Genomic DNA, 27,340 nt, shown 5'->3' with positions numbered 1-27,340 from the left:
GAATTCATCATTTTTATACTTAGCATACCCCAAATCTCATTTTATACTGTAGTCAATACAAACTGCTAGTGTTTCTGTGGACTGCATATTATACAGTAGGCATTCTGTCTTTGAGGGTATTGTAAGCTTTATTGTCTGCTGTTGTCAGCAGAGGGGTTACAATTTTTAAAAGAGGACACCAGATATGGGGATTTGGCTTCAGGTTACTAAATCTCCCCAGGTGTACAAAGTAATTTAATACAAAATAGTAGGGATATCCATAGCTTTAGTTTTGTGAGATGGCCTCTGCTTTGATTCCAGGTTTTTTATGTGAAATGAAAGATGTACTTTTGTTTTTGATGAAAAGCAGAGATCAAACCAGTTTAGTAGTAATCCAGTGAAGCTAGATGTCAGAATTTTTATTTTGTATTTGTCTTGTCAAATACTGAATTACCGTATAACTTTAGATGCTGTTTTGACATTAACCCCTTTGGAGCTGGGAGTTGGGATTTCCCAACATTAAACGTGAACACATTTCGCAGAAGCTTTTAGCATCGGATTATCTGGACATTCACACCTAGTGTGAGTGTTGTGACTAAGTGAACTTGTGGCAGAAGACCAAGCTTTAAGGGATTGTGGACTTGCAGACCCTGACGCATTATATTGTGTGAGTAGTGTATAATTTTAAAACTTAAACAAATTGTGTATTTCAATAGAGGAGGACTTTTTGTTTTTTAAATGTAGCTCTTTTAGAAAACGATGAAAAGGATGAAGAGGATATGTCTCTGGATTCAGGAGATGAAATCTCACAAATAGAAGTGTACAGCAATTTTCATTCAGAAATTTTGGCGAAAGAGACCAAAGGATCACGTGGAACAGATCAAAAAAAGAATATTCAAATTGAGTTGCAGTCGTCTCTTGACGTGCAAAAAAGTTTATTAGAAGATAAGACTTATCAGATTGATTCTGAAGAAAGAGCTTTTATTGATGTAAGCTCTGAAGGACAGAACAGCAGTTCAGCTGAACAAGATTCATATAGCAACTTTCAGGTTTATCAAAGTCAATTAAGTATGTCCCATCACTGTAGTCATTTTAATGTTCTCACTCACCAGACATTTTTGGGGACACCATATGCCCTTTCATCAAGTCAGTCTCAAGAAAGTGAAAATTACTTTTTATCTGCTTATACTGAAAGCTTGGGGGAGAAGTGATTTTCCAGGCCATATTTAAAAGAGAAATAATGATAGTAACTTTTTTTTACATAAGTTGTTACGGACTTTTTCTGTTTCTTAAAAGTGAATTAACAATTTATATTTCATTCTCTAGAAACAAAAGGTTTCTGTCCTTTCTCAAAAATTTTTCCCCTCTTATTTAAATCATGATGGCCTGTAACAGTTGAAGCATATGAAAATTGAAATAAATATATATTTTTAACATATATTGTACTTGAATTATCTAATGTTGGCACTTTTTAAGTTTTACATTTGTATATCACCTGTACTTTGGCTTCAGATTGAAGTCTGTTTTATATATAAAACTAGACGTTTGCAAAAGGATAGTAGACAGCAATGGCTTTACTTCTCTAATGTTAGATGATACCAGCTACTTTTGCTGAAATGACCTATCAACTATTGTATTTATTTTCATTTAAGCTTTTTGTATAGTGTTTTTTACATAGGTATAAGCCAGTGATATTAATAAATACAAGATTTTGGCTCAATACCTCAAGATTTATCTAACAGTGCAGTTTCTTTTAGTAAATAAACTGTGTACATAGGACTTAGGCCTTAATACCAGGCAGCATTATTTTTTTATCTTCAGGCTTAGCCATGTTAAAATTCTGGTCAACCTGTTATTTTAGAGCACTTGATAATTACAATTTTCAATGCTTGTGTGGCCCTTGACTTACCCAAATTCAATTTCATATTTCAAAATATAAATTTATTAAAGGCATTGGACAATTTGGAACAAACCGTTTGCTATAAATTTTTAAATTGGCAGTCTTAGAAAAGAAGTATATTTTTGAGGTGGTAAGTACTTAAATGCTAGACTAAAAACTTTAAACTCAGATAAAATATGTGGTGGAGGTAAATTTTAAACCCTCATCTATTGCCAATAACTGCCTCTCCATTACTAATGCAAAGAGTCATAAAAATAGGATTTGGAGAAAATTACCATGTGAGCCTAAACTGAATTTCAGTTATTTTAGTAATGTTGGGATATATTAAATCAGACTTTCCTTTGGCACCTCAAAACAACTTGGAAGAGTTTCTACCCTTTTAAATCTTTTTGTATATTAAAATACATAAGTGGTATTTCAGTTAATAAGGTATACATAAAATGTGTGGAAGAACATTACTAACAGATCAGAAACTCCAGACTGTGTTTAAGGTAAGTAGGAAAGTGTTTTTATAGGACTTAAATACCCAGATGGTGAAAGAGCAGAAACATGCTTCTTATTACTACTAAACTTTTACAAAGGTGTCTGTTTTATTGTTGAAAAATTATATATATATACACATATACAGCATTTTATTACATAATATACAATTTTTAAATAAGCATCTAAAAAGTAAACCTAGACTATTTGTAAAAATAGTTAAGTGATAAGGACATTTTATAATTTGGAAGACAAATCAAATGTGAAGGATTTGATTTTTCTACATTTAAAACGAAGAACTAAAATTCTTCTTGATTGGCAGCTAAAGGCATGAGATTAGTTTCCAACTCCCTTTGCTTCTGGAGAAGGCCCTGAAATTACATTGATATATGTTAGTAAAGGTATGCAGCAGACTTGCAAGTTATTCCTTTTTAACATTTTTATCCTGTTAATTCAGAATTTTATTTTTGAAAACATGTATTAAGTTCAAATACTTGGCTACTGTCTAAGCTTTCTCTTTGTCATGTTAAATTAATTACTCAAAAAATTTCAATAATTCTCCACTAGACTTTTGTAGCTATTACAATATTTGTAAGATTGTATTTTTAGCATAGAAACAAATAGGGATGACTTATCTTAAAACCAAGTCTACATGATTTTATGGGCCTGAGTTTCCCTCTTCCTGTCTGCCAAATGCTAGTGTTTCCTGCACTAACAGTGGCTAATCTAAGGCCCTGCTGAATAATTAATATGTGGGTGAATGTGTACATCATAGTCCTTCCTCCACTTGACCTTGTCTCCACAAAGCTAGTAGTTTTAGGTTAAAAACAAACAAAAAAACCTTCAGTGTGTGAATTACCGAACGTGAGTAACATAACTCAATCAATATGTAACCAAACCTACCATTTAAAAAACAAAGGACAGTCTTCTTCATAATCCTGTGTTAGTGCGAGTGATTTTCTAGCTCTATAGAAAGAATCAATTTGAAATCAAAGACGTATTTGTAAATGACTGAACATGGAAAAAGACACCCCTAAAATGACAGTGTATTTTCCCCAAATACAAAAAGTACACTTTAATCAAAACTAACAGCAAAAAATTTTGCAAGCTTACTATTTTTTTTTTAAGCCAAGCTGATGGAGAAAAGTTACAGCCTTAAATAATGAATTTTATTTTTACCTAGGCAAGATGAGAAGTCATAATTGGTCTGGGATAAAAAATAGTCTGGTGGATAAGGTTACACGTATAATTTCACAATGAATTATATTATTTTTTGGGACTTGTGTTTATGTTGTGTTCTGAACACTGCCAACACATTCTATAAAAAGCATGAACTGCATTACTGAGAACCTATCACAACATAATTGTGTATTTTCTGCCTTTGGTTTTAGGGCCTTATTGATATTTTACTGCACAAATGTATGTTTTTTTCATTCAATAAAATGGTTTTAATATTTGAATTGTCTCATGATTTCATGCTGGAAATTCTAAAGATGGCAAGGTGAAGCAAACTGAAAGTCCTGTTTTATTTCCATTCAAGAGTAGCATGTGCAGAGTAGGGCAAAAGTAGGTTTACAGTTGTTCTTATGGAAAATAACAATAGTGAATTATACAAGAATAACTTGTTTCATGTACTCATAACTGTAAACCTACTTTTGCCCCACCCTGACGCTGAAATTTTTATTTTAAACTGGGATGTAGTAAAGTCACAAATCATGTAGCCAGCCAGGCACTTAGTAAAACAGCCATTCCAACACACAGCCAGGAAACAGTCACATCCTTCATTAAAAAAAAAGTTCATACCTGTCTCAGTTCTGACAGTCCCTTTAGGATTGCTTGCTGTCTATCCCTGTTTTTCACCAGGTTAGGATTAAGAAGTGGATCCCTGACATAATCAGAGTCAAATAGCTGTCTTTGTTCTTGGTCACAGTCTAAAGCCAGATGAAAATGACAAGAATCAAATATATTCCTAACAATATAACCCCACACTACAGTATATTCTAAGGATTTATGAATAAATGTATATCCTAAGAAAGCACCAAGCAAAATTCAAGTAATAAGATAGTTGATTAAAAATTTAGTAATGGATCCCCAAACTTGGGCCGACCTTGTTAGGACACTTTCTAGAACTAGGACCAGAATACCAATTTGGATTTTGAATTTATAATTGTAGAGGGAAAGAATACTCACTTAGTGGATTTTGGTACTGAGGATTCTGGGTTAGAGGCCTAGACAATGGTGCATCTGGATCAAGGTAATAGATCTCATTGGTTCGAACATAGGGAATAAAATGAGATGGTTCAGAAATTGTAGGTGATAATTCTGTTTGATTGCCTCCTGAGATCAGGTTCTCTCTTTCATAATTATTTTTTAATGTCTGAGTTTGTTGTGTTCTGTTTTTCACCATAGAAACTGGTGGTGATTGAGACCTGTATTTTTCAAAAAAAGCATAAATAGGGATTAATGAAAAATGGTGTATTTTAGATTAAGCATATCTACTATTTAATCGCATCTGTTTATCCTAAATATGCTTGTAACACCTTTAGAAACAAAATAGGATTAAGTTTTTACTAGTACTTGCTAAAAATATATACATATAGTCTATGCCATATGCCAGTTGGGGCAAGGAAGGGATTAAACTAGATCTGAGGATCAACACTACCTAGGTTATTTAAGGCAAATGTTTCTCAAATAATTCATCATAAAGTAATGTACTTTACTATCTGAACTAAACTTGCTGTTATAGCCACATTCTGAGACAAAACTGAACCACCGGTTTTTTGAACAAAGACAAAATAAAACATCTAACAATTCTAAATTTTCAACTGGTTAATTGAATTTCTCATTATCCATACCACTCATTTCTTCCCACCCACCCTCCAATCCAAGCAGAATGTCTTAGTTTGACACTTGTCATATCTGGAAAATCAAAAGTGTTAAAGCTGGGAGATAACAAAACATCACCCACATTCCTGCCTAGGAGGCCTGAGCCCAGTCCAACTTAGCTTAAATAATCTAGGTAATTTTAAATGCCAGCTACCCTTTCCCTTAGACCTCTACTCCTCACCTGGAAATCACACTCTTTCCTGTTTCTGTCTTCATATATATACATGCGTGATCTTACCTGTATTTTCAGCAAATACTTTTTATATATACATGCTTGATCTCAACTGTATTTTCAGCAAATACTTTTTATCTCTTTTGTACCACATACAAAGTACTAAGTAGCTGTGGAATCATTCTATCCTTAACATACCTTTCTTTGTTGAAAGAATTAATTTTCAGACATTCTTCTTCCTAAAAGATGGGTAGATAAATGCAGAAAGGAATAATAGTACTTCCACATGTTCCCACAAATACTTTAGTGGTTATTTGTTGGGGAAAATATTTGAGGATAATATTTGAATAAAAGTTAATAGATTATGGGATAGATTTTGTATTTTTCCTGAGTTAGAACCAAGCCATTAATTCCTGATCTTACAAATTACCTTCTGTCTATCTGGATCATAAACTTCTGAATGGGTGTTTGAATGAAGAGTAGCATTAATCCATACAAGGTTTAAGGGTAAACTAAAGGACCAGATAGTAAACACTTGGCTGTGTGGGCCAGTGGTCTTTACTGGTACTCTAAACTCAGCAGCTGTTGTGTGAAGCCAGCCAAAGATAATACATAAAAGAAAAAGAATGAGATGGCTGTGTATTTTTAAAACTTTATTTACAAAAGCAGGCAGCAGGGCAGATTTGCCCATGGGCCATAGTTTGCTAGCCCCGGGTGTAAATTAAAGCAAATTTCAGATAAACAGTCTTGTGAAAACATGCATGTGGGGAACTTTTAAATCTAGAAACAACATATACTTTAAAATATGTATTTGAGACAGAAGAGCTTTACCTTTTTGACTAGATGCCACCTGAACTTTGACTCAGTTTCCTGATGAGATGAATGAACTGGTGAAGTGCTTCTATTTTGAGAGAGGTTTCCAGGATTCTTTCTTTCTACCAAATGAAGCAGTTCCATTTGCCTTCTTACCTTTTTTTCTTCTCTCTGCTTTTGAAGCTGCTTAGGGTACTTTTCTGATGCTGGAATATACCCTTTGAGTGGCTTATTTATATTCCAATCAGGCCTTTTAGGACATTTCTTCCTATGTTTTGTTTGTTTCTCTGCACTTGTGAACTGATTGCAATGGTCATTATACCAACTATTTTCTTTTTCTAAGTTCAATCCTTTATCCTGACTTCTTAGTTCTTGTTTGTTTTTCTTGGTGTTAAACTGTTCATTAAATTCTGCAGGTATCTCGGGAGAGGAACAATTTATAATTTCCCTCTCTATTACTGATCCACAGTGTGATTCTGCACTGGTGAATATTTCAATATTTAAGTTATCTAAAAGGAAAAAAAAGCATATGATTTTTAATATTGTAGTTAAAATATACTTAACATAAAATTTTCCATTTTAACCATCTTTTAAAGGTAATTGTTTTATTAGTTACTACCCTCTACTACCCTCTAAAACATTTTTCCTTAAAATTTTCAAAATAAATTATATAGCCATTAAATATCTCCCCATTCCTCCATCCCCCAAGCCCCTGGCAATCACCATTCTACTTTGTTTCTATAAATGTGACTACTCTAAGTGCCTCACATAAATAAAGTCACAAATATTTGTCTTTTTGTGACTGGCTATTTTCACTTAGTATAATGTCCTCAAAAGCTCACCTATGTTATAGAATTGTCAGAATTTCCTCCCTTTTTAAGACTGAATAATACACCATTGTATGTATGTAAACACATCTGTTTACCCATTCATATGCCATGGGACACAGGTTGCTTCCACCTTGATGAACATGGGTGTCCAAATACATCAGATCTTTACAGTTTTTTTTATTTATACACCCAGAAGTAGAATTCCTAGTTCAAATGGTAATTGCTGTTTTCTATAGTGGCTGCACTATTTTACAACCCCACCAATAATACACAAGGGTTCTATTTTCTCCAGATCTTTCATTAAACCATTTTTAAGTATATAGTTCAGTGGCATAAACAACACCCACTACACGGAATCTCCCATTCCATATTCTCCCAACCCCAGTAACTTCCCCTCTACTTTCCATCTCCGAATTTGTTCACTCCACTCCCTAGATCCCTCACACAAGTGGATCATCCTATGCTAGAGTACATACCAGAACTTAAGATTGATTCATTTGTAGCATCACATATGAATAGACCATTTTTTAAAAAATATTTTCCTTAAGAGATTTTATTTATTTTTAGAGAGGGAAGGGAGGGGGAAAGAGAGAGAAACATCAATGTGCGGTTGCTGGGGGCCGTGGCCTGCAACCCAGGCATGTGCCCTGACTGGGAATCGAACCTGTGATGCTTTGGTTAGCAGCCCACGCTCAATCCACTGAGCTACGCCAGCCAGGGCTGAATAGACCATTTTTTAAACAACTTTCAACAGAATGGTCTTGGCTTTGACTTGAATATACAAACACCATATCAAATACCATCTTGTACAACTAAGTATACTTCCAAGAAAAAGTTTAATTTGCAATTTTCATATCAATGGTAGCTGACAAAAACTTCATCAAAAGCAATGTAAAAAAAAAAGCGAGATGTGAAGTGTTCTTGGTTTGAAATTAACAAAGTACCTAAGTATTGAATATAAAGGGATCTGGAAAGTGTCCTTCAGTTTTCACTCCAGAGACAATGGGAAAATGTCTTTTTTAACTCCCCTCTTGGTACCAAATTTTTAGGGAAATGTTGCTGTTGATATACAGTCATGTTACATTTTATGTTCTTTTAAGGCCATATCTCACACACCATTACACTTTTGCCTGCAGATCATCCCTGAATCACATACAACCTTTCATTTTTTCTATTGTAAAAAAACAGTAAAAGTTTCACCACTCAAAGATATCTGAAATATCCTTACTAATATAATGTTCAATGATGTGCTCTGCTTGCACAGCTGTGTAACCAGTTGAAAACCTTGTAAAAACTTCCTTTTACTTATGATTAAAATTTAGTGAAAGGTGGAGGTTAGGCTGCACATTAAAAAAAAGAATACCCCAGTTATTGCTCTTATCTTGGAGACTCCTTAGGTTATTATTTCAGGCTGGAGTTGCTCCAAGACTAATCCCTGGTAAGGCTGCCCAGCCTGTGGTCATTCTCATCCTGGGTATTTCTTTTTCCACTCTAGACACACTTGACACCTTTTTCTATCCTGCTCTCTGCCCTGGCAGGTTGGTATGAACCATATCAATGATTTCCTGGGTCCTCTGGCTTCTTCTGCCAAGAGTGTTCACAAGCAGATTGAAGAGAAAAAAGAGTGAAGTCAAGATATTTATTCCACTAGCTCATTTCCTGGAACTTCACCTTATATTGACTCTGTCCCTTTACCGCATGTGCCTTTCTAAATAAATCATTAGAATTTTTCGACTATGGGACCCTGATTAATTTTGCGTATGTATAGCTGCTCATCGTTAATACACAGAATTTTACTATCTTCAAGACTTAGTTTCACTTTCCTTTAACTGGTGTGAGAATTTATATAACTTTGTTATTTATGTGGACATGGGGAAGGGACCGGACTAGATTCTTCAGGCTTAAAAGGCAACTATCAAGAAATACCAAGAGCTCATAAGCAGAATAATTTCAGGTAAGTAAGCAGGTTGTACTGGCAAATTGCTTTACCCCACTTCCCTTTTCAAGGTTCCTTTCTACTTTCTGTCAAATAATGTGGGTAATTTGGTGTTTTCAAAGTAAGGTCTAAAATTACCTAGCAGAAAATCGTGCTATATTAGGGTACAGATTTCTTTCAACACATTTTTGTTTTGGAGCTATCTACTATGCAACTTCAGAGTGGCTTTTATATTTCTAGAGGAGATATAAAATATAATTTCCTAACTTATGACCAGTCAAATTGATTTTTGTCTCTTTTCAAGTGACTCATAGGAGGCTGCATTGGGAATTAATTAAGAAGTTTTCCAGTTCAAGGTGATGACCTAGTAAGATCCTCAACTCACCTCCTCACATGGACATACTGAATCTACAGCAATATATGGAATAATTTCCTCTGAAACAATCGTAAAACTGTCCCAGTGACTCCTACACATCAGGCAAGTGAGAAAGAGACCACACTGAAGTCACTAGGAGAGGCCGAGACACAATCAAGCCATCCACCCTACACCTGGCATGGCAACCCATGAATCGGAGGGAATTCAAAACTCAAGAGCTTTTCCCCAAGGAGCAAAGGGTTTGTACACCACATTGTAGTTTTAAGACCTACACTTAAGAGATGAACCTCCAAAACATGTAACTTTGACAGTCAACAGGGCTTGCAAACATGAAACCCACAAAAGCTCACACATGAACTCACTTGCCCCAGGGCCCAGTGCAGAGGCAGCCAATTGTGTCCAGACTGTACTTGAAAGTGGGTCACTTACCTTCATTAAAATGTTGGCCTCCCAGTGCAGAGGCAGGCATCTAACTTAACATATCTAGGGGCCTGCTGGGATCCCCTCCAGAACACTGAAGCTGGCGGGTGATTTATTTTTTAAAAAATAAATCTAGGCAAGTTCCCCAACCCCAAGCAAGCGTCATCTTTTGCTCCCCCTCTGCCTAGTTCCAGCTGGCATGTACCATCTTCGTACTCTCCTTGTGCCCCATTCCAGAGTGCCAGTATTTCCTGGAAAGGCACTCTAACATGCATCTGGTGTCCCATTTGTGGCCACAGCCAGGGTAATGTTCCCGATGGCCTGGCCCTGGAGGCCATGAGGGTTTGCTTGCATTCCTGTATCACAGAGACAGTTCTTCGCAGACTACCACCCCACTCCCTGTGTGATAACCAGCAAGTGGGGAAGATACCACAGTCGTGAAGGTCCCCACCTGAAAAGAAAGGGGTCTGAGTCCAAGCCTGGGAACAGGCACCAGAAAAAGGAGCTTCCATAACATCTAGCTTAGAAAACTGGCAGGGCTTACAGCTGGGAAAGCCAAAGGGCTGCAGGAAACCAAGGTTGTGCTCTTTGAGTCCCAGTGCAGAGGCAGCAGTTTGAAAGCACCTGGGTGTTGTAAGAAGGTGACACATTGACTAATTTTAGGGTGTGTGCTGGAGGGACAGGGACCTGGTTAGAACTTTGTCAGAGATACAACTACTGGCAGGCACCATTTAAAAATCTTTCTTTACTCCCATCTAGCTAGTCTAATACTACCAGATGCCATTTCTGACTTCTCCATTAATCTTGCTAGCACTGTTGACCCTGCCCTGGCATTTCTCTGAGGACCCACCAGATTGGCACCCTTGCCATACCTGGTGGGTGGCCTCAGCAGCACCAGCACATTGCTGTGTGTTTTCAACAGTCAAGGCTGGGCCTCACTGCCAGCCGCACCAAAGCCCTGCTCTGGACATCAGTGCATGCTAAAGGGTTATGGCCAGGCCCCACAGCCATCTGTGCCCAGCGCCAGCCTTGCCTGCCAGTGTGTCCTTAGCAGTTGTACCCCAATCACAACAGAAGGCCACACAGGGAACACCTCTGGAGCACATAGCTCTGGTGAGAGGGGGTTGAGGGGGGATACCATCACTTGGCACCATGGTACACCTTCTAAAAAAGGCCACATTTTCAAGACCAGGAGACACAGGTGGTCTACCCAATGCATAGAACCAAACAGGCAAAATGAGGAGACAAAAGAATATGTTCCATACAAAAAACAATATAAAACCCCAGGAAAAAAAAATTAAACAAAATGGAAAGGGGCTATCTACTAGATTAAGAATTCAAAACAACAGTCATAAAGATGCTCATCAAACTGTAGGCAAGCTGAGAACTTCAACAAAGAGACAAAAACTATAAAGAACTGATCAGAGCTGAACTAATTGAAAAATACACTAGAATGGATCAGTGATCAGAAAGACAGAATAGTGGAGATCACCAAATGGGAGAATAAAAAATTTAAAAGAATAAGCATAGCATAAGGAACCTCTGGGACAACATCAAATGTACTAACATTTGTGTCACAGGGATCCCAGAAGAAGAAGAGTGAGAGAAAGGAACAGTAAATCTATTTGAAGAAATAATCGCTGGAAATGTCCCTAACCTGACAAAGGAAAGACATCCATGTCCAAGTAGCACAAAGAGTCCCAAACAAGATGAACCAAAAAAAACCTCACACCAAGAACATCAATAGTAAAATGTTGAAAGTTCAAGGAAAACAGAGAATCTTGTTATTTTTCATTCTTACCCAAGGGCACTTTTTCATTGCTTTCTATAAAGAGAGGGAGAGAAACATGATGCAAGAGAGAAACACTGATTGGCTGCCTCCCATATGCACCTAGACTGGGGCTCAAATCTGCAACCTAGGCATACGCCCTTACCAGGAATTGAACCCTCAACCCTTTTGGCTATGGGACAATGCTCCAACCAACTGGGCCACACCAGCCAGGGCAAAGCAAGAAAATCTTAAAAAAGTAGCAAGAGAAAAACAACTAGTTACATACAAGGAAATGCCGAGCTGACTTTTTAACAGAAACTTTGCAGACCAGAGAGAGGGGCAGGATATCTTAAACATGATGAAAGAGAGAGAACTTTCAACCAAGAATACCCCACTTGACAAAGTTATCATTCAGAATTGAAGGAGAGTTTCCCAGACAGGCAAAAGCTATGGAGTTCATCATCACTATGACATTACAAGAAATGTTAAAGGGAGTTCAAGTGGGAAAAAAAGGACCAAAACTAGAAATAAGAAAACATATAAAAGAAGAAAAATCACCATCATAAAAGCTAGTGTGAAAACAATTAAATTGCAATAAATACATACCTTATCAATAATTAAATGTAAATAGACTAAGTGCTACATTCAAAAGACAGGGTGGCTGAATATTATGACATAATAATAAAGGGATCAATTTAACAAGAGGATATAACACTAAACATCTATGCATGCAACTTAGGAGCAGTGAAATGCAGCAAATATTAATGGACATAAAGGGAGAGACTAACAGTAATGCAATAATAGCAGGGGACTTAAAAACCCCACTTACATCAATTGATAGATAATCCATACAAAATTAACAAAGAAATATTGGCCTTAAGTGACATATTAGACTAAATAGACTTAATAGATATTTACAGAACATTCCATCCCCAAACAGTAGACTACACATTCTTCTGAAGTGCACACAAGCAGTGCCCAGAGCAGATCACGTTAGGCTATAAAACAAGTCAAGAAATTTAAGAAGATTGAAATCATGTCAAGCATCTTTTATAACCACAATGGTATGAAACTAGAAATTAGTTACAAGAGGAAACCTGGAAAGAATACACATGGAGGCTGAACAACATGCTAGCAAACAACCAATGAGTCAATGATGAAATCAAAGGATATGAAAATAATGCCTCAAGATAAAGAAAAATGGAAACAACATTACAAAATCTATGGGACATAGCAAAAGCTTTTATAAGGGGGAAGTTTATAACAACACTGGTCTACCTCAGAAACAAGAAAAATTTCTAATAATCTAAACTTACACTTAAAGGAAGTAGAAAAAGAATAAACAAAGCCCAACGTTAGTATAGAAGGAAGGAATAAAGACCATAGCAGAAGTAAATGAAACTGAAGTTGGAAACTTCAGTCTCCCTGATTTCAAACTATACAATGATACAATAATCAAAACAGTATGATACTGACACAAAAACAGACACATAGGTCAATAGAACAGAATAAAGAGCCCAGAAATAAAACTATGCTTATATAATCAATTAAATTTACAACAAAGGAGGCAAGAATAAACAAGGGGAAAAAGTCTTCAATAAATGTTGTTAAGAACACTGTACAGCTACATGCAAAAAAATTATACGGGACCATATACAAAATAAACTCAAGCTGATTAAATACTTAAATTTAAGACTTGAAACTGTAAAATTTCTAGAAGAAAACAGTAAATTCTGACATTTCTCATAGCAATACTTTTCTGATACATCTCCTTGAATAATGGCAACAAAATAAAAAATAAGTAAATGGGACCACAGCACAGGGAATACAGTCAATAATATTGTGATAACTTTGTAGGGTGATACTTACTAGACTTCCCATGGTGAACACTTCATAAGGTATATATAAATGTCAAATCGCTATGTTGTACAAATGAAACTAATATTGTATGTCAACTATACTTTAATTAAAAGAAGAACTTTACATTCCAGAATAAAAAAAAATTTAAAAACATAAAATGTGAAGGGAGGGAAAGTAAAAACATAGAGATTTAGAATGTGTCAAAACTTACATTGTTACCAACTTAAAATCAACTGTTGTATCAGTTGTTACATGTAAGCCTCGTGGTAACCACAAGGCAAAAACCCACAGGAGAAACAAAAAAGAGAAAGAGAAAATAATCTAAGCACAACACTAAAGAAATCTTCAAAACATAAAGGAAGAGTAAAAAAAGAAAGGAACAAGCTGGCATAGCTCAGTGGATTGAGCGTGGGCTGCGAACCAAAGTGTCGCAGGTTCGATTCCCAGCCAGGGCACATGTCTGGGTTGCAGGCTTCGGCCCCCAGCAACCGCACATTGATGTTTCTCTCTCTCTCTCCCTCTCTCTCTCTCTCCCCTGCTCTCTCCCTCCCTTCCCTCTCTAAAAATAAATAAATCTTAAAAAATAAAAGGAACAGAGAAACTACAAACTAACCAGAAAACAATGAACAAAATGGCAATAAGTACATACCTATCAACAGTTATTGTAAATGAAAATAGAATAATTCTCCAATCAAAAGATACAGAGTGGCTAAAACAGATATAAAATTAAGACCCATCTGTAGTAGTCCCCCATTATCTGTGAGGGATATGTTCCAAGACCCACAGTTGATGCCTGAAACCACAGGTAGTACTAAACCCAATGCATGTTTTTTCCATATATACATGCACTTTGTGGCTTCTCTTTGGTACATTCCATTTGTGAGTATCACTATTCTTGTGCTTTGGGGCCATTAAGTAAAATAAGGATTATCTGAACACAAGCACTGTGATACTGTGACAGCTGATCTGATAACAAGGTGACTGATACATGCAGGTAGTACATACAGGGTGGATTTGCTGGACAAAAGGATGACTCATGTCCTAGGTGGGACAGGACAAGATTTTATCATGCCACTCAGAATGGTATTCAATATAAAACTTATGAATTGTTTCTTTCTGGAATTTTCCATTTAAAATTTCCACAGCCAATCGAAGTTAACTAAAACCATGTAAAATGAATTTGTGGATAAGGGAGGGCTGCAAGAGACTCACTTTAGATGTGAGGACACACTCAAAATAAAAGTGAAGGGATGGTAAAAGAAGGACATTACATAATGATAAAGAGGTCAATCCAACAAGAGTATTGTAAATATTTCAGAACCCAACATAGGAGCACCTAAACATATGAAACAAAGATTAACAGACATTAAGGGAGAAATAACAATATGATAGTAGATGTTAATAACCCACATACACAATGGATAGATCATCCAAACAGAAAATCAATAGGAAAACACTGACCTTACATGAAATGTTAGACCAATGTAATTCACAGATATATACAAAACACCATCCAACTGCAACAGAATGGACATTTTTTTCAAGTGCACACAGAACATTGTCTAGGATAGATCATGTATGAAGCCACAAAACAAGTCTTAATACATTTATGAAGACTGAAATCATACCAAATGCTTTTTCTAACTACAATGGTATGAAACTAAAAATGAATTACAAGAAAGCTGGAAAATCTGCAAATATGTGGATATTAAACAACATGCTATGCAACAACCAATGGGTCAAAGAAGAAATGAAGAGGACTTCAAAAAATACCCTGAGACAAATTAAAATGAAAATATATCAAAACTTATGGAATGTGGTGAAGGCAGGTCAAAGAGAGAAGTTCATCATGATAAATGCCTACATCAAGAAATAAGAAAAATCTCAAAGAAACAATGTAATTATACCTCAAGGAACTGGAAAAAAGAAAAAATGAAAAGTTACTAGAAGGAAATAAAGAACACAGAGGAAATAAACAAAATAGAGACTAAATAGATAATAGAAAAAAATACAATAAAACTGTAAGAGCTGGCTCTTTGAAAAGATAATCTGACAAACCTTCTGCTAGACTCACCAAAAATAAAGGAGAAAGTACTCAAATAAAATCAGAAATGAGAGAGATGTTACAACTGACACCACAGAAATATGAAGAATCGTGAGAATAGTATGAACAATCATACACCAATATATTTGAGAACCTGTAAGAAATGGATAAATTCCTAGAAATGTACAACCTACCAAGACTAAATCGAGAAGAAATAGAACATTTAAACAGACCCATTACTAGTAAGGAAAATGAGTAATTAAAAACCACCCAACAAACAAAAGTCCAGAACCAGATAGCTTCACTAGTAAATTCTACCAAATATTCGAAGAAGAATTATTACCAATCCTTTTACAAAAGAGTTAGAAGAGGAGGAAATGCTTCTGAACTAATTTTATGAGGCCAGCATTACCCCGATACCAAAACAAGATATGTCTACCACAAGAAAGTAAAATTACAAACCAATATCCCTGATGAAACATATGGAAAAACTTCCCAACAAAATATTAACAAAGCGAATTCAACAATACATTAAAAGGATTATATACACTGTGATCAAGTGTGATTTATTTCAAGGATGCAAGGAGAATTCAGTACACACATATCAATCAATGAGACACACTATAATAAACAACAAAAACTAAAGCTGTGGCTGGTGTGGCTCAGTGGATTGAGTGCTGGACTGCAAACCAAAGGGTCATGGGTCCAATTCCCAGTCAGGACACATGCCTGGGTTGCGGGCTGGGTCCCTGGTATGGGGTGTGCAAGAGGCAACCACACATTGATGTTTCTCTCCCTCTCTTTCTCCTTCCCTTCCCTTTGCTCTAAAATAAATAAATGAATAAAATCTTTTAAAAAATGAATAAAGATCATATGATCATCTCAATAGATGCAGAAAAGCATTTGACAAAATTCAACATGCATTTATTACTCTGAACAAACTGGGAATAGAGGAAACATACCTCAACATAATAAAGGCTACCTATGACAAGCCCACAGCTAACATACTCAAGGGTGAAAAGTTGAAAGCTTTTTCTAAAATCAGGAACAAGACAAGGATGCCACTCTCACCACTTTTATTCAATATACTAATGTAAGTCTTGGCCAGAGCAATTAAACAAGAAAAAGAAATAGAAGGCATCCAAATCAGTGAGGAAAAAGTAAAACTGTCACTACTTGCAGATGACATAACAGAAAACCCTTCCACAAAAAAAAAGCTGTTAGAACAAATGAATTTAGTGAAGTTGCAGGATACAAAATCAATACACAAAACTCTGTTGCAGTTCTAGATACCAATAAGTAACTACAAGATAGAAAAATTAAGAAAATTACCCTATTTACAATTGCATCAAAAAGAATTCTAGGAATATATTTAACGAAAGAGGTGAAAGACCTGTACATTGAAAACTGTAAGACATTAATGGAAAAAATTCAAGAAAATGCAAATGAAAGGAAAACTATTCCAAAATTACAGATGGGAAGAATTAATATTATTAAAATATCCATACTACCCAAAGTGATCCACAAATTCAATGAAATCCCTGTCAAAATCCCAGGGGTATTTTTCACAGAAATAGAAGAAACAATCCCAAAATTTGTATGGAACCACAAAAGACCCTGAATAGCCAAAGTAATCTTGAGAAAGAAAAACAAAGCCAGAAGCAACACACTCCCTGATTTCAAACTATACTACAAAGCAATAATAATCAAACAGTATGGTATTGAACTAAAAACAAACGCACAAGTCAATACAACAGAACAGAGAGCCCAGAAATAAACCCACCCATACATAGTCAATTGATTTATAATAAGTTAGCCAAGATTATACAATGAGGAAAGGACAGTCTCTTCAATATTTGGTGCTAGGAAAACCAGATAGCCGAATACAAAAAAATAAAATTATACTAATATCTTATATTGGAGGTCCCTGATCTTTTTGGCACCATGGACCAGTTCCATGGAAGACAATTCTTCCACAGACCAAGGGTGGGAGGATGGTTTCAGGAAGATTCAAGTGTATTACCTTCAAGCTGTTACCTCCTGCTGTGCGGCCCAGTTCTTGACAGGTACAAGTCCACAGCCTAGAGGTTGGGTACCCCTGTCTTATATCATATACAATAATTAAATCTAAATTGATTAAAGGCTTGATTATAAGACCTGAAACGATAAAACTCTGAGACAACACAGATGGTAAATTCCTTGACATCAGTTGTGGTGATCATTTTTGGATCTGATGCCAAAAGCAAAGTAAACAAGAGGGACTTCATCAAACTATAAAGCTGCTGCACAGCAAAGGAAACCATCAATAAAATGAGGGGCAACCTACTGAGTGGAAGAAAAATAGTGGAAATTACAAGAACTCATATAACACAGTGAAAAAACACTCACAAATAATCTGATGAAAACATGGACAGAAAATCTAAACTAGCATTTCTCCAAAGATGACATACAGATGGCCAACAGGTACATGAAAGGATGTTAACATCACTAATTATTAGGGAAGTGAGAATAAAAACCACAATGAGATATCACCATACATCTGTTAGAATGTCTATTATCAAAAAGACAAGAAACAGATGTCGAAAGGATGTGGAGAGAAGAGAATCCTTGTGCACTGTTGCTGGGAATGCTGATTCATGCAGTCACTGCGGAAAGCAGTATGGAGATACCTCAAAAAAATAAAAATGGTTCTGCCTTTTGACCCAGCAATCCCACTTCTGAGAATATAACTGAAGAAATCCAAAACACTAATTCAAAAGAACATATGCAGCATTATTTATAATAGCTAAGACAGGGAAGCAACTTAAGTGTCCATGGATAAATGAATAGGTACAGAAATTTGGTATGTATGTGCATATATGAATACATATAGGTATGTGTGATATACACAATAGACAGAATATTATTCAGCCATAAAAAATAATAAAATCCTGAGGACATGATACTAAGTGAAATAAGTCAGATAAAGACAAATACCATATAATCTCACTTGTATATGGCATCTTAACAAAAAGTTCATAGATAAAGAGAATAGATTGGTGTGGTAAGGGAAGTGAGTGATATTGGTGAAGGGAGGTCAAAAGGAACTACTAGTTATAAGACATCGAGACATAATGTACAGAATGGTTGTTACGGGTAGATAGGCCCATACTCTTGGCCTGCCACTTCTCTACGAGCCAAGAAGCTGACACTTGGCAGACTGTGCCAAGCTGCAAGGAGAAGGGGGTGCCTCTCTGGGGGTGGGGTGCAGAGCCCTGAGGTTCAGCTGACTGCAGCATCCTAGCTGTGCAACTGCCTGGCCCAGAGGCAGCGGGAACCCTGGCAGACACCACAAGTGGTAGGGCACCACCGCCCTGGCACCATCTCCCTCTCACCCCCAGGTGGGAGTGGTGGTGGGGCCCAGCTGCAACAAAGCATTAGGCTGGGCAATGGCAGAGTCACTTCAGCGTAGCTTGAGGCTTCAAGGGCAAGGAAGCCAAGCAGCCTTGAATGTATCAGAGTCAGGGCAGTCTCCCCCCACCAGCTGGGATGGCAGCAGGGGGGGATTCTTAAACTGAGTATACTGAAAGCTGGAAAATGAATGGACATGGCCCAAGTACGTGGGGAAAGCTGGAAAGATGAACAGATGGGGCCCACGCATGCCTAAGGCTAGAGAAATGATGGATAGGGTCCAAACAAGCCATCACCTCTAAAGATGAAGGGATAGGGCCCCCAGTGCACCAAGATCTAGAAAGATAATTAAATAAGGGGGAAAGCCCTTGTCCCCACCCTTCCAGGACTATATTGGGGGTGGACCCAGGGGAAGGCAGGTACATATGCCATATAAACCAGAATGGCAGCAGGGGGTGGTCCTAGATCACTGTCAATCTAGCCTGGGTAAAGAAGGGATTGGTTGGGAGGCAGACCCACCCACAGCACCTGAAAGTTTAGGAAGTTAATTGGTCATCTTGAGAAAGCATCTGGCCCATCCCACACCCAAAATAGACACAGTCCCAGGAGAACAAAGAAATGCTCTAGCTCTTGCTTGTTGCTCACTGCTCGAAACCTGCACTCAGTGGGTACACTGGTCTGCCCTCCAGGGGCCATGTGGTCTTAGTAGCTGCGTGGCCCATGGCCTCTAGAAGGGAGTTTTGCTCTTTCTCTTGCTGACCTGATGAAGCATTTACCAGGGTGTTCGTGTGCTCTTTCATCTGGAAGCATGTGACCTTATGGCCCTAGCAGCAGCATGGCCATGACCACACTGGCTCCACATGCAGCCTCCAGGAGGGAGTCTGAAGCCCAACAGCAGCTGGGAACAAGCTAAGCTACCTGGACGATCACTTAGCAGCCACCTGCAGGCCCCAAGGATGATACTTTAAAATACAGCAGGAACTCTGGGCACTGCTCTTTGTTCTGGTCTTGCTGAGGATGGTTTACTAAGAGGAGATGAGCTAAGAGACAAGGAGTTCTCCATTCTTCAAGATGGCACAACATACAAATCAAACTTCTTTACTTTTGCATCAGCACTCGCCTCTCGAGTTTGGCTTTTGTGCCAACAGGTAGCTGAACTTCTGCCTTTTTTTTGTTGTTGTTCAGTAACATGGTGAATATACCTGACCCTTGAACAATGTGAAGGTGAGTGGTACTATTCTGCACCACTGAAAATCCACATATAATTGCAACTGGCCCTACACATCCACAGATTCCCAACTGTGGACTGACCCTTGAACAACAGGGGCTTGAACTGCATGGGTCAACTTAACTACACAGGTCAACTTAACAAAAAAAACAAACAAAAAAACCCACACATAATTGGACCAGTGCAGTTCAAACTCATGTTGTTTGAGGGTCAACTGTATTAATAATACTGTAATCCCTGGCCTGGTGGCTCAGTTGGTTAAAGCATCATCCCATACAACAAAAAATTGTGGGCCCATCCACCGTCAGGGGGTATAGATGGTTGTGGGTTCTATTTACAGTAAGAACACATATGGGAAGCAACCAATGGATGTTTTGCTCTCACATGGATGTTTTTTTCTCTCTCTGTCTCTCTAAAATCAATAAAATTGGGTGAGGTTTCAAAATAATAAAATGACAAAAATGCTATTACCAAATAATAAAAATACTGTATTGAATATTTGTAAGTTGGTAAGAGTATTTAAAAGTTATCATCAGAAGAAAAAAATTATAACTCTGTATGGTGATAAATGTTGACTTCTTGTAGTAATTGTTTTGAAATATATACAAATATTAAATAATGATATTATACACCTGAAACTAATGTTACATGTCAGTTATACCCTGAATGAGAAAAATGAAAAGGTAAAGAAATTGCCTGGAAATTATTTTTTTAAAAAAAGAAAAAGATTTCCGGGACAGATAGGTGGAGGCCTAAAAGAATTCTTAGTAAGCATGAAGACCTATGATAATGGTACCCACTATGGATATTACCTTATTACCTATGTAAAAATTTTAAATGAGCAAATGAAAATATGCTCAACATCATTAGTCATTTGGGAAATGCAAATCAAAACCATAACAAGAAACCACTTTATAACCATAAGGATTATAATTGTGAACAAGGATATAGAGTAATCAGAAAACTCAAACATTGTGAGTGGAAATATAAAATGGCACAGCTGCTTTGGAAAAGTTTGGTAGTTACTCTAAATGCTAAACATATAGTTACTATATGGTTTAGCAATGCTACTCGTTTCTCCCAAGAGATCTGAAAATTTATGTCTACACAGTAATTTGCACATGAATGTTCATAGTGGCATACTCACAATAGCCAAAAAGTAGAAATAACCCAAATGCACATTAAATGATGAAGGAATAAACAAATTGTGGGATATCCGTAAAATGAATATTATTCAGTGATAAAAATGAAGTACTAATACATAATACAACATAGATGAATCTTAAAATATTATGCTAAGTAAAAAAAATCCAGATGCAGAAGACCACACAATGGGTAGGATTCCAATTATAGGAAATGTCTGAAATAGGCAAATCTATAGACAGAAAGTAGATTAGTGGTTGCCTAGGAATGGAGAAGAGAGAGGAAATGGAGAGTGACTGTTGATGGGTACTGGATTTCTTTTTGGAATGATAAAAATGTTCTAAAATTCACTGTAATGATGCTTGTACAACTCTGAACATAAAAAGTAAATTGAACTATTTGAAAAAACACTGAACTGTCCCTGGCTGGTGTGGCTCAATTGATTGAGTGATGGCCTGTGAACGAAAGGGTTGTTGGTTCGATTCCCAGTCAGGGCACATGCCTGTGCTGCAGGCCAGGTGCCCCCCCAGTAGGGGGCACGAGAGAGGCAACCACACATTGATGTTGCTTTCTCTTTCTTTCTACCTCCCTTCTGCTCTGTCTAAAAATAGATAAATAAAATCTTTAAAAAAGTAAATAAAATAAAAAACCTAAACTGTAAAAAGGGTTAATTTTATACTATGTGAATTATATCTCAATAAGTTATAGAAAATTGAAAAATTAAGACATTCTTTTACTTTTTAACTTACTGAAAACCTTCAATTCCTTTAATTTTTGTTTTAAATTAACTGAACTTGATTCCAATTCTGACTTAATTTGAAGTAAACTTTAAACCAAATAATAATTTCTAAACAAATACCTGTTTGCACACCAGTATCCTTCTTAGAAGAGTTCACAGAACTAATACATGTATTCATTTTACCACTGACTTCATCCAAGCTATGTCTTGAATTTGAAATGTTGTTAGTAGATTCATTAAATTCCACTTGTACTGAATCGACTTGCAAGAGAAATAAATAATTGGATAAAATGATAGTTGAGGAAGAGTAAAATTATGAATAGCAGAAACTAAATATGAACAAGACTGTTAACTAATCAAGATGAACAATGAAAAAATATTTAGAAGGGCTAGCCTAACGTTTCTTACAAAAAGTTACCCTCATTCTTATTATCCATTATTGAATGTCTCCATAAAAATGGGCACAAAAGTATTCATTTTACTTATTGTGAGCAAAATAAGAAAATTATGTGAAAACACACTGAAAAATGTAACACTATATAGTTGTACTCTTAAGGTAATCTCCCCCCACCCCCCAAAAATGCATTATTAGTTCAAGGTCTAAAATTCCTTTAAAAATATTTAGTTAATAGGGGTGTTAAAGCTATTAAAAATAGTCATTTAAAATCAACTAAAAATATTATAAATAAAATTCTAGTTAAGTGCTTACCACCAAGATTTTTCATCAATCTAGAAGTGTCATGTCCCTTTTGAGCCAATTCTCTAATTCTTTGTTCTTGTTTCAGTCTCTGTGCCAGCTCCTGTGCTCTCTGCATCGTCTGGAACAGTTCATTTGTCTTGAGAGTTATAATTTCCTATTAATAATAAATTGCAAATATTCATTAAATAAATTATCAAGCACATACAAACTTAACTATTTTCTCTCAGTATATAATTTTTTAGCTCCTACTGTGTGCCAGGCTGTATTCAAGATACTGGGAATAAAACAGTCAACAGGGCAATTTCCTCCCCTTTTGAAGCTTACATTTTAACGTCTCTTTTTTAAAAGCAATATCAGCCTTTTTATTTTTATTATTTTAAATAAGAATAATTCTTCTTTTTTAAAGATCCTATTTAATTATTTTTAGAGAGGGGGAGAAAGAGAGGGAGAAAAATATCAGTATGTGGTTGCTGCTTAAGTGCCCCTTGCTGGGGACCTGGCCTGCAACCCAGGCATGTGCCCTGACTGGGAATCAAACTGGCAACCTTTTACTTTGCAGGCTGGCACTCAATCCACTGAGCCACACCAGCCAGAGTACAATGTTAGTCTTTTTCATTTTAGCCATTTTGGTGGATATAAAATGGCATTTCATTGTGGTTTTAATTTACACTTTACTGATGACTAATGAGAATAAGCTTCTTTTAAAATATTCATTGGCTGTTTTCTTTTGTAAAGTGGTAAATTACCTGTTTCAGTCTTTTGCTCATTCTTTTATTAGGTTTTTGTCTTTTTGTTCTTGATTTATGGGATTTTAAATTTTTCAGTAATTTTTTTTTATTTTTCAATTACAGCTGATCTACAATATATTAGTTTCAGGTAAAACAGAGTGATTAGACATTTATATAACTTAGAAAGTGATCATCCCAATAAGTTTAGAACCCATTTGACACCACACACAGTTATTACAATATTACTGACCACAGACCCTATGCTATACTTTACATCCCTGGGACTCTTTTTCTGACAATTTGCATATCTTAATCCCTTCCCCTTTTTCACCCAACCCTCCCACATCTGACAAAACATCAAAATGTTCTCTGTATCTTTGAATCTCTTTCTGTTCTGTATATTTTGTTTTTCAGATTCCACATGTAAATGAAATCATATGGTATTTGTCTTTCTCTGACTCACTCATTTAACATAATTCTCTCTAGGTCCATCCATATCATCACAGATGGCAAGATTCTGTTCTTTGTGGCTAAGTAATAATCCATTGTATATATATATACCACCTCTTTTTAAAACATTCACCTATTGATGAACACCTAGGCTGCTTCCATATCTTGGCTACTGTAAATGCTGCAATGAACATGGAGATGCACAGGACTTTTTCAATTAGTGTTTGGAGTTTCTTCAGATCGATACCCAGATATGGAATTGCTGAGTCCTTCTTTGTATCTTGATACAGTCTTTGTTTTATTGTCTACTTTGTCTGATACAAGTGTTGCTACCTGAGCTCTTTTTGTTGTCTCCAGTGCATGAAATATCTTTTTCTATCCATTTACTTTCAGTCTGTGTCTTTTGATCTGAAGTGGGCCTCTTGTAGGTAATATATGTATGGGTCTTGTTTTCTTTTCCATCCAGCCACCCTATGTCTTTTGATTGGAGCATTTAATCCATTTGCATTTAAAGTAAGTATTGGTAGGTATGTAGTTATGAACATTTTATTATTCACACTTTTGATATTTGTACTTTCCTTCTTTTTAATGAAGTCCCTTGAACATTTCTTACAATACTGGTTTGATGATGAACTCCTTTAGCTTTTTCTTGTCTGGGAAGCTCCTTATATGTCCTTTGACTCTAAATGATAGCTTTGCTGGGTAGAGTATTCTTGGTTGTAGATTCTTGCTTTTTACCACTTTGAATATTTTGAATCCCTTCTGGCCTGAAAGTTTCTGTTGAGAAATCAGCCGATAGGCTTATGGGAGTTCCCTTGTAGGTAACTGATTTTTGTCTTGATGCTTTTAAAAAATCTCTATTTAACCTTTGACATTTTAATTATGATGTATGTTAATATGGGCTTCTTTGAGTTCATTCTTGTTTAGGAATCTCTGTGTTTCCTAGGCATGTATGTTCACATCCTTCACCAGGTTAAAGAAGTTTTCCATCGTTATTTCTTCAAATTAGTTTTAAATTTCTTGCTCTTTCTTTTCATTCTGGTAACCCTATGATACAAATGTTAGTACACTTGAAGTTGTCCCAGAAGTCCCTTCAACTAGCTTCATTTTTTTTTATTCTTTTTTCTTTATGCTGTTCTGATTGGATGTTTTCTGCTGCCTTGTCATCCAAATTGTAGGTTCAATCCTCTGCTTCACCTGCCTCACCTGATCTACTGTTATTACCTCTAATATATTCTTCATTTATTTTATTCTACACTTCTGAATGATTCTTTTTTACATTTTCTATCTCTATTTTTATGTTTCCTATCTTTTTGTTGGAGTTCTCATTGAGATTTTCTATTCTTCCCTGAATTTCATTGAGCATCCTTATAGCCAGTGTTTTGGACTCTGCATCTGATAGACTGCATGTCTCCCTTTTATTTAGTTCTTTTTCTGTAGTTTTGTTTTGTTCTTTCATTTGGGGCATATTTGTCTCTTCATTTTGGCTGCCTCCCTGTGTTTGTTTCTACGTATTACATACAGCTACCACATCTCCTAGTCTTGGTAGTGTGACCTTACATAGTAGGTGTCCTATGAGGCCCAGTGGCTCAATCTACTGGTCACCTGAGCCAGGTGCTCCAGGTGTGTCTCCTGTGTAAGTAGAATGTGTTCTCCTGTTGTACTTGAGCCTTCATTGCTGTTGGCTCATCAATTGGTGGGACTGACCCTCTCTGATTGGTTGTGAGGACTGGCTGTGTCCAAAGCAGAGGAAATGGTGTGCAGGTGTTGACCCCATGAAGCAAGATTCTCTTTAGTGGGACTCTGATGCCTGCAGAGTCTTCCCTTTGGGTATATAGTTTGTGGAGGTGGTTGAGTGGTACTCTGGTGTGGTCTGAAGCTGGCCACAGGGTGTGTTGGTTCTGAGGCCTCTGGTACAGGCCAAGGTCAGTGATTGGGCCCTGCCCAGGGACACTGTATAAGATGCCTACAACTTGTGCTGAGTGTGGAGGTGCATGGGAGAGGCTAAGCTGCAAACTGAGGCAGGCTGCTGCTAGTGCCGGGCTTGGGGCTGCCTAGCAACAGGTATAGAACACTTCAAAGCCAGATGCTACTTGTCTGGAGTTTCTGAACCCTTGAGAGATTTTGGGAAAGTCCACAGCACAAGCCAACACAGGCCATTTGTATGGAAAATGCTAAAGCACTGGAAGCAACTTGGGTGGGCCCAGAAGTTGGGTGGGACAGGGCCTCAGAGACTCACCAGGCAGCGTGAATGGTGTTAGGTTAATGCAGATTCAGATCTGGCATCTGTTTAAGCCTGAAGGCTGGGTGTGGGTTGGGCAAAACAAATGAATAATGGCTTCTGCCAGTACTTCGGTCTGGGAGAAAGCTGCCCCTCCAGCCCTTGCCCCAAACCCAGACAATTCAGTTCTACCCTGGCACTTTTCAAGCTGCTGCCCCAAGGCTGGAGATCAGAGCAAGTGAGTTTGTCAGTGAGTAAGTCTATGAATGGGCCCTGCAATTCCAGAAGACCTCCATCTCACTCCGTCTCAGACCACAATCTCCACTGATTTCACAGCAGAAGTTATAGGGACTTCTCCCAGCAATGGAACTGTGCGCTGGAAGCCTGGTGTTGAGCTGGAAATGCTCGTTTCTCAGGGGACCTCCACAGCTGAGATAGCCTTCCCAATTTTTAACCACCAAATGTAGGCATGGGAGGAGCTCATTCCATGTCTCTGCTCCTCCTACTAGTCTCCACCTGACTTCTTTATGTCCTTAGTTATAGGACTTCTGTTCAGCTAGACTTCAGACAGTTACTGATGACTGTTGCTGTGTAGTTTAGGTGTAATTTGGATGTGATCATTGGAGGAGATGAGCACAGTGTTTACCTATTCCAACATTTTGACCAGAAGTCTAATCTTTTTTACAGCCTCATTAGACCATATATATAAGAACATTTTTACATTCAAGTTTATACTAACAAAGCTTTCAAAGTTTCTAAACCAATGGTCCATTCCATCAGATTTCTATTAAGATTAAAAAGAGATTATTAAAAGATAAAACACAAAATATGTGGCCATTTATTGCAATTCAAACAAATGATACTTTAAGTTTTTTTCATGTATATAGTTATTTCATAGGAGTGGTTGGCTCAGCCTATTCAATATAATGAAGTCAAAACCTAGACCATGTGCCCCTTCATCAACTAATTTTGGAGTAAAGGCTGCAAATGGAAAAGGCAAGAAAATGAAAGGTCTCAGTCTTACCTCCCAACTTCAGGGGAAGTGCTCTATGTTCTATTTTGTAAACCTCAAGAATTTTCAGCAACTGATGTGATAGTATGAGTTGTTCTTTGTCAGTTAGGCTTGATATCAACATAAACTATACTGTCTATACCTCTTATAGCAGGGGCATTCAACCCATGGCCCACAGGCCACATGTAGCCCAGGATGACTATGAATGTGGCCCAACACAAAATCATAAATTTACTTAAAATATTTTGAGATTTTTTTGCTA

The 27,340-nt window shown here is 36.9% G+C and overlaps 2 protein-coding genes across 11 annotated transcripts in view; one reads left to right on the top strand and one right to left on the bottom strand.

The window, feature by feature from the left end:
• Positions 1–3,819, top strand: part of TASOR (transcription activation suppressor) — a 54,830-nt gene extending 51,011 nt beyond the window's left edge. For 2 of the 4 annotated variants that reach the window (XM_045832350.1, XM_045832349.1), the window contains exon 24: positions 724–3,819. In XM_045832350.1, coding sequence (XP_045688306.1) covers positions 724–1,190 — 467 coding nt within the window. In that variant the 3' untranslated portion in view covers positions 1,191–3,819. Of the gene's footprint in view, positions 1–446 lie in introns of all 4 variants that reach the window. The other 2 variants (XM_045832352.1, XM_045832351.1) reach the window with 1 other exon arrangement.
• Positions 2,596–27,340, bottom strand: part of CCDC66 (coiled-coil domain containing 66) — a 60,970-nt gene continuing 36,225 nt past the window's right edge. For 5 of the 7 annotated variants that reach the window (XM_045832354.1, XM_045832355.1, XM_045832357.1 and 2 more), the window contains 7 exons: positions 22,677–22,821; positions 22,088–22,228; positions 6,249–6,739; positions 5,616–5,656; positions 4,550–4,788; positions 4,163–4,290; positions 2,596–2,730 (listed from right to left, as the gene is read on the bottom strand). In XM_045832354.1, the coding sequence (XP_045688310.1) occupies positions 2,659–2,730; positions 4,163–4,290; positions 4,550–4,788; positions 5,616–5,656; positions 6,249–6,739; positions 22,088–22,228; positions 22,677–22,821 (1,257 nt within the window). In that variant the 3' untranslated portion in view covers positions 2,596–2,658. The remainder of the gene's footprint in view (positions 2,731–4,162; positions 4,291–4,549; positions 4,789–5,615; positions 5,657–6,248; positions 6,740–22,087; positions 22,229–22,676; positions 22,822–27,340) is intronic. The other 2 variants (XM_045832358.1, XM_045832359.1) reach the window with 2 other exon arrangements.

Source organism: Phyllostomus hastatus, unplaced genomic scaffold, assembly GCF_019186645.2.
Source record: "Phyllostomus hastatus isolate PE091 unplaced genomic scaffold, TTU_PhHast_1.1 phas_contig_16, whole genome shotgun sequence".
Taxonomy (NCBI): domain Eukaryota; kingdom Metazoa; phylum Chordata; class Mammalia; order Chiroptera; family Phyllostomidae; genus Phyllostomus; species Phyllostomus hastatus.
This window is presented reverse-complemented; position numbering and strand designations above follow the sequence as displayed.